Source organism: Lepidochelys kempii, chromosome 5 (assembly GCF_965140285.1).
Source record: "Lepidochelys kempii isolate rLepKem1 chromosome 5, rLepKem1.hap1, whole genome shotgun sequence".
NCBI classification, from domain to species: domain Eukaryota; kingdom Metazoa; phylum Chordata; order Testudines; family Cheloniidae; genus Lepidochelys; species Lepidochelys kempii.
This window is the reverse complement of record NC_136384.1, coordinates 129,732,959-129,741,476: the sequence shown is the minus strand read 5'-3', so window position 1 is coordinate 129,741,476 and position 8,518 is coordinate 129,732,959. Positions and strand designations below refer to the sequence as shown.

Here is an 8,518-nt window from a genome sequence, read left to right as displayed (position 1 = left end):
CGGGGTGGGGGCAGTCAGAAAGGAGAGGAGGGGTTGGATGGGGCAGTAGGGGGCAGTCAGGGAGCAGGGGATGGTGGATGGGGCAGGAGTCCGGGGGGGCCCATCAGGGGCCAAGAAGCAGGGGGGGTTGGATAGGGGTCGGGGGCTGGGCCACGCCTGGCTGTTTGGGGAGGCACAGCCTCCCCTAACAGGCCCTCCATACAATTTTGGAAACCTGATGTGGCCCTCAGGCCAAAAAGTTTGCCCGTCCCTGTATTAGCCCTTTCAATGCTCAAAGCTCTAATGCTTTCATAATGTGTGAAAATCAAACAGGTTAAAATCTAACTATACATGCTTAGTAATAAGCAACAACACATTCTAGAACTGAGCATTCAGAATCTGTAAAAGATTCATTACTTTGTCAGCCCTTAATGCTTCTTATTCATTGTGTGAAGCTCAGGAGAAAGGAATACAGAAGTCTCACACTCTTAATCATGGCATTCCTCTATGGGAGAGAATACTGCATTTATTGGAAAAAATGCAGACATTAAGAAAACTGCTAGAAAAACTGACACTGAATTACTGTATGTAACCCATCCACTGTTTTGATGAAAAGGTGAAATATGTACAGGGGAAACACAAATATCAGTTAAAGAATATAAGATTGTGTAAGTTTCACCAAGAAATCCTGTATTATCTTGCAATGACAATCCGAAAGGAAGGAAACTGTCATTACACATTATGGTGACTGCAAAGTTAATACCATACATTTACAGCATGTAAGACGCATATTTCTCATTTTATAAAAGCCTGTTAAGCACTGGCATACATATTTACACAAATCTGCAATTTCAATGAATTCATGTTTATAGAATTACATATGTTTTAATAGAATTGAAAATATTTAATATCAGTGATTTGTCAGGTTTCAACTCTCAAAATATCTACCTATGTAGGCTTAGCATTACATATTGCCTTTACCTAGTAACCTTCTGTCATAAATATAAAGGGAAGGGTAACCACCTTTCTGTATACAGTGCTATAAAATCCCTCCTGGCCAGAGGCAACATCCTGTTACCTGTAAAGGGTTATGAAGCTCAGCTAACCTGGCTGGCACCTGACCCAAAGGACCAATAAGGGGACAAGATACTTTCAAATCTTGGGGGGGGAGGGGAGGAAGGGTTTTGTTTGTGCTCTTTGTTTGATCGTGGTTGATCTCTCTTGGGACAGAGAGGCCAGACAGAAATCATCCACACTGAGTCAACAGTGTGCTGTTGTTGCCAAGAAGGCCAATGGCATTTTGGGATGTATAAGTAGGGGCATTGCCAGCAGATCGAGGGACGTGATCATTCCCCTCTATTCGACATTGGTGAGGCCTCATCTGGAGTACTGTGTCCAGTTTTGGGCCCCACACTACAAGAAGGATATGGAAAAATTGGAAAACGTCCAGCGGAGGGCAACAAAAATGATTAGGGGACTGGAACACATCAGTTATGAGGAGAGGCTGAGGGAACTGGGGATGTTTAGTCTACAGAAGAGAAGAATGAGGGGGGATTTGATAGCTGCTTTCAACTACCTGAAAGGGGGTTCTAAAGAGGATGGATCTAGACTGTTCTCAGTGGTACCAGATGACAGAATGAGGAGTAATGGTCTCAAGTTGCAGCGGGGGAGGTTTAGGTTGGATATTAGGAAAAACATTTTCACTGGGAGGGTGGTGAAGCACTGAATGTGTTACCTAGAGAGGTGGTGGAATCTCCTTCCTTAGAAGTTTTTAAGGTCAGGCTTGACAAAGCCCTGGCTGGGATGATTTAGTTGGGGATTAGTCCTGGTTTGAGCAGTGGGTTGGACTAGATGACCTCCTGAGGTCCCTTCCAACCCTGATATTCTATGATCTTCTCCAACCCATCCTAATCCAAGTCTCCAATATTGCAACCAGTATAGGTAAGCCAGGCAAGGCAGATTAGTTTATCTTTTATGCGAATTTTCCCTGTGTTAAGAGGGAGGTTTATTCCTGTTTTCTGTAACTTTAAGGTTTTGCCCAGGGAGGATCCTCTGTGTTTGAATCTGAATACCCTGTAAAGTATTTTCCATCCTGAGCTTTTTTTTTTTTTTTTAAATAAAATCCTTCTCTTAAGAACCAGACTGATTTTTCCATTGTTCCAAGACCCAGGGGTTTGCGTCTTTGATCATTTTGTAACCAGTTGGTTATGAAATTATTCTCAAGCCTCCCCAGGAAATGGGGTGTGTAGGGTTTGGGTGGGGGGATATTTTGGGGGAAGATGTCTCCAAGTGGTCTCTTTCCCTATTCTTTGTTTAAAATGCTTGGTGGTGGCGGCAGTATACTGTTCAAGGACGAGGCAAAATTTGTACCTTGGGGAAGTTTTTAACCTAAGCTGGTAAGAATAAGTTTGGGGGTCTTTCATGCGGGTCCCCACATCTGTGCCCTAGAGTTCAGAGTGCGGAAGGAATCCTGACACCTTCCCATTAACAACCTCAAATATACATAAACAAGTAAGATTTGACTATTATTTGCTCCGCACAATAGAAAAATATTTTTCAATTTACAGACCCACGTTAATCTTATGACTAAATCCAGAAGGTTACTTCAAAAGAATGTTATTCCAGTTTATAATGGCTTTTGGGACTGTGGTTTTAATGAATTACCTTTAATATTTTATTGTCTAGCTAAAAGTAGCTATATAAAGACTGTTCCCAAAACCAGCATGTTAGGATATAGATATTCAGGCCTGTCAGTAAAGGCCTGTACTTTAAGAATTTAGGTGTATTCTTATCACTTGGCTAGTTAGAGGTATAAAAGAAAGAATCAAAATCACTGTCTGCCAGTGTAAGGTCCTTCTCTTACTGTGACAGTCTGAGGTCCTGTTCTTAGGCTAAGGCCTTTGGCTAAGCAGCAGAAGCAGCCATAAGCTAGGAAGCAAACAGTCACATCCTCACATTCCAAACTAGTCACATTGAAATAAGGTGTTATTGGGCTGTCAGGCACTATCAGGACAGGATTGTATTCCTATCACCTCCAGAGAAAGGGAGGCGCCTAGAAAATGTAAAAGGAAACTTAGTTTGATAGCATCCTGTCTGGCAAGAACTCACTTATCAATAGCTGGGATGTGAAATCCTCACTTCTGTATTGTTTTGTCATTATAGTTCCCACTTTGCTATTGTTTGTATAATCTGTCTGGTTCTGTGATTGTTTCTGTCTGCTGTATAATTAATTTTGCTGGGTGTAATCTAATTATTGTGGTGGGATATAATTGGTTAGCTAATCATGTTACAGTATGTTAGGATTGGTTAGTTAAATTTCAGTAGAATGATTGGTTAAGGTATAGCTAAGAATATTACTATATAAATTAGGGGCAAACAGGAAGTAAGTTGGGATTCGAAAATAAGGAAAAAGGAACTTGTATTTAAGCTTGCTGGAAGTTCACCCCAATAAACATCGAATTGTTTGCACCTTCGGACTTCGAGTATTGTTGCTCTCTGTTCATGCGAGAAGGACCAGGGAAGTGGGAGAGTGAAGGAATAAGCTCTCCAACACAGCAATTTTAGAATAACTGAAGAAATCTAAACTTAATGAGCACAGTTTTCACTTAGTTGAATGAGGACAGTCAAACGCATCCCCATTTAAGGCCTGATACATCTCCCATTGACCAGAATGGGGGCTGGATCAGGCCTTTAACATTGAAGGCAATGAGTTGCAAGTCCATGACTAACAATGACAAAACACTAATAAGATTTCATTACTAAGGAAGTTCTTAATATTTGAAGCCTCACTAAATCAGATGGTAATGGCTGCACTGGTGAAGATGGTAAAGATCTGAGTTCTGAAATAACTGATAGAGAATAAGGGAGCTGTAACTAATGATGAAAAGGTGGGTTTACTCAAATTAAACATTTTGAAACATAAACCTATTTAAATAAAACAAGCCTTGTATAACGTATGTTTTCCAACAAACAAAAGATAATTACATTTCACAGGATAATTTAAAACCATTATTTTCATTATATGACTCCAGTCTAACCAGCTAGTACTGTAATGACAGACTTTGGAACGATACATTCACTTTCAGTCATGGATTTTCTGAGACCGGTTCTGATCCATGGCTGTAAAGAACATGCAAACAGCAGCTGTGATGAACACACGCATTCCCTCATAAAGAAGTTTAGGTGAGAACACACTCCATATGAACAAGTGGTACCGTAGACCTGTTACCAAAATTATGTAGACTGTGACTGGAACAGAACATATCAGTGCATAGCAGAAACAGCCATGACCCATTGCTGCTGAATTCCTGTTAAAAGAAAAAAAAAGTTAATGTTCATGTATTATAGATTCCAAGGTCAAACGGATGATTGTAGCCATCTGGTACGACCTCCTTGTATAACACAAGCTATACAACATCTCCCCTCCAACTGCAAACTCCTAGAGCATATCCTTTAGAAAAACATCCAGTGGTGATTTAAAAATGGTCAGTGATGGAGAGTCCACCATGACCTTTGGTAAACTGTTCCAATGGTTAATTACCATCACTGTCAAAAATTCACACTTCCTGTCTGAATTGGTCTAGCTTCAACTTCCAGCCACTGGATCATGTTATACCTGTCTCTGTTGGACTGAAGAGACCATTATTACATATCTGTTCCCCCTGTAGGTACTTAGACTGTACTCAAGTCACCCCATAACCTTCTCTTTGTTAATCTGAATAGATTGAGCTCCTTGAGTCTATCCCTATAAGGCATGTTTTCTAATTCTTTAATCATTCTTGTGGCTCTTCTCTGAACCCTCCCCAATTTATTAACATTCTTCTTGAATTGCGGGCACCAGAACTAGAAATAGTATTCCAGCAGTAGTTGTACCAGTGCCAAATACAGTACAGACCCGTTTACGCACGGATGTCAGGAGTCAAGCCGTCACGACCGCATGTTAATGGACCACGGGTTAAGAGGGCCATGCTGAAATATCTTAAGATACCCACACACACACGTACCAGTTTAAGCTAAAAATGTGTAAGACATGTCGCGAAAGAAAGGTTTCCCGTTAGAATCAAATCAACAAGAATCAATTTCAAAAATTATTAGCACAGACTATATATATTACATGTACCAAGAGTCCACAATGATATATACAGTAGTCCTTGGCTCTAAAAAGTGTCTATGATTCACTTAGTAAAAAAGCAGTTATTTTCTGCTCTTTCTGGCTCGCATTCTTTTTTTCTCTCTTATGAAGTCTGTCATTCGCCACAGATGAATGATTTCGATATTTTCCAGATTTTGCTCCTCCATAAATCTTACAACAGTTTCTACAACAGTAAGGGCTTCTGTGGGCAAAATTTTGACCTTTTCAACAACATCCTCCTCATCGTCATTGCCATCACTTTCACGGTCTGACATAGCCTCGCAGCCCATTAATATTTCTTCCTAGGACAGAAATTCTGAAGTCTGGCAATCTTCATCCATCTCCAGCCACTCGGTAAGGATTTCCGGTGATGTATCAAAACTAAAATCTTTTATCATTTGAAAGAGAAGTTTACCTTTATCCTCTTTTGCCTGCGTGCGTGTTTGTAGGATGTCTTCTTCCGAAAATCCTCCAAGTCTGGCTCTGAATAGGTGCCACTGCTGGAGTTTTCCAAGTCTGAGCCGTCTTTGATAGAAAAGGCATCACCGAGAGCCTTCATCCAGCAGTTTTCAATGGACTTTTGTTTTACTCCGTCCCAAACTTTTTTAACTAAATAAATAATTTCCTTCATGTTTAACTGTTTTGGGAATTTCGAAATGCCTGAAGACATGCATGACACTATCACCGAAATCAGCTCCCGTCGATAATTGTTTTTAATATTCTGAATAATACCCTGATCTAAAGGTTGAATTTTTGATGTTGTGTTGAATGATAGGTATAGCACTCGAATTTTTCCATCCCTCGATACCAGTGATTCGGCTGGAGGATGGGCTGGACTATTGTCAAATAGCAGAAGTGCTTTAGCTTCGAGTTTCTTCAACTGCAGATGCTTACGAACAGCTGGAACAAAGCTGTTGTGGAACCAGTTGTCGAAAATGTGTCTAGTCATCCAAGCATTTTTGCTGTTAGCGTATATTACTGGCAGTTTGGCTCTACTGAGGTGATTAAAGCAGCGAGGGTTATGAAAGTGGCCAATGAAAAGAGGGGCAAGCTTATGGCTGCCCGTCTTATTACTACAAAAAAGAAGTCACACGATCTTTTTAAATCCAGCTGTTTTCTGTGTATTGTAATTAAAGGCTAAAGTCTTAACAGGTAGCAGTTTCGCAAATAAAGCTGTTTCATCACAATTATAAAGTTGTTCTTCATGGTAGTCTTCATTTTGTAAAATAGATTTTAACTCGGCGGGAAACGCGTTCGCAGCCGATTCATCGGCTGATCAGCTTTCTCCAGAAATCAATACCTGCACTATGCCATGACACTTTTTAAAACTCCTTATAAACCCCTTGCTGGCTTGGAATGATTCACACCCCCCCCCCCCCCCCGTTAAATTTCCAAATTCTGTCGCTTAGGCTTGAAGAATTGGCCCACTTAGCGGCATTCCTTTCGGCCTTTCCTGAGCAAACCACGTGCGCATGGCTTTGTCTATTGTGGCTTTTGCTGAATAGCGCACATGTTTTCGCTTAAGTCCCGTGGCGAAATCAATATTTTGTATAAAGCCATTCAGTTTAGATTTGTTTTTTAGCCATCCTTGGAGAGTAGATTCAGTAATCCCAATATCTTTTGAAACTTTGGCCTGGGTTTCTTTGCTATTTATCTATTGCAGCTAGCTTTTCTTCTACAGTGTAGGAAGGCTGATGTTTGCCCTCTGCCATTAAAATTTTCTAATGTAGTATATATATTACTATATAACTATTATATATTCTATATCTCTCCAGTGTGACCGTGACTAAGCATGCGTGATACGTCTTTACCATTATTGGTAAAGATGTACACAACACGTTTCCGCTCTGCACTTCCTGTTGATTTCTGTGTCACTGAGTCAGTGAGCAAATCTGTAGCTCTGCATAGCAAGTTCCTGTACTAATGAGTCTCACATGTTAAATAGGTAGCACTGGAGGCATGGCACTACCGCGCGTTAAGCGGATTCGCACGTAAACCGGTCTGTACTGCACAGAAGTAAAATAACCTCTTTACTGCTATTTGAGATCCTGTTTATACATCCAAGTATCACATTAGCTCTTTTGGTCACAGCATCACATTGGGAGCTCATGTTCTCTGATTATCCACCATGACCCCCAAATCTTTTTCAGAATCCTCCATTCCATAAGTGTGGTCCAGATTCTTTATTCTTTGATGTATACATTTACAGTTAGTTGTATTAAAACACATATTGTTTGCTTGCGTCCAGCTTACCAAGTTGTGTGTCCGCTGCAAACTTTATCAGTTATGATTTTATGTTTATTTTCCAGGTCACTGCTAAAAATGTTAAATAGCATAGGGTCAAGAACTTATCCCTGTAGGACGCCCCTGGAAACACACCTGCTCAATGAGGATTCCCTATTTACAATTGCATTTGAGACCTATCAGTTAGCCAGTTTTTAATCCATTTAATATCATTCTACTCTTTTTTAATCAAACTATCATGTCAAATGCCTTACAAAAGTCTTAGTAACAGAAGTCAACACTAACCAACCAACCAAACCTGTAATCTCATCAAAGAAATATCAAAGTTAGTTTGACGGGGTCTGTTTTCCATAAATCCCATGTTGATTTGCATTAATTACATTATCCTCCTTTAATTCTTGATTAATCAAGTCTCGTATCAGCCACCCCATTATCTTGCTTGGGATCAATGCCAGGCTGACAGGCCTATAATTATTCAGGTCATCCCATTTACCCTTTTTAAAAACTGGCAGAACGTTTCTTCTGGAACTTCCCCATTGCTTCAAAACTTATTGAAAATAAACATTAATGGTCCAGCGAGCACCTCAGCCAGCTCTTTTAAAACTCTGGGATGCAAGTTATCTGAACCTGCTGATTTTAAAAATGTTGAACCGCAGCAGCTTCTGTTTAACATCCTTCAGAGATACTAGTGGAATTGAAAAGTGTTATCACCGTGCAATGAGATTGTCATAGTTTTTTTCCCCAAATACAGAACTGAAATATGTATTGAACACCTCTGCCTTTTCTCCATTATTATTGATAATTCCATCTAGTAACAGACCAGTACCATTGTCAGGATTCTTCCCCCTCCACCCCCACCCCAAAATGAATAAATACCTGTTATACAGTACTTTTCATATCTTCATCTAACATTGTGTTATTATAAAGGCTCCTCTTATATGATCATCTTTATTTAGAAGACTGTCATATTTATTATTCAATGGCAATAATGTAACTAAGCCCTGGTCTACACTAGGACTTTAGGTTAAATTTAGCAGCGTTAAATCAATGTAAACCCTCATCCGTCCACACGATGAAGCCCTTTATTTCGACTTAAAGGGCTCTTAAAATCGATTTCCTTACTCCACCCCTGACAAGTGGATTAGTGCTTAAATCGGCCTTGCC

General features: G+C 40.1%; 1 protein-coding gene across 9 annotated transcripts in view; it reads right to left on the bottom strand.

Moving 5' to 3' along the window:
- Positions 1-465: 465 nt before the first annotated feature.
- Positions 466-8,518, bottom strand: part of PIGG (phosphatidylinositol glycan anchor biosynthesis class G (EMM blood group)) — a 168,890-nt gene continuing 160,837 nt past the window's right edge. For 8 of the 9 annotated variants that reach the window (XM_073345856.2, XM_073345867.2, XM_073345864.2 and 5 more), the window contains one exon: positions 466-4,286. In XM_073345856.2, the coding sequence (XP_073201957.1) occupies positions 4,061-4,286 (226 nt within the window). In that variant the 3' untranslated portion in view covers positions 466-4,060. The remainder of the gene's footprint in view (positions 4,287-8,518) is intronic. The other variant, XM_073345865.1, reaches the window with a different exon arrangement.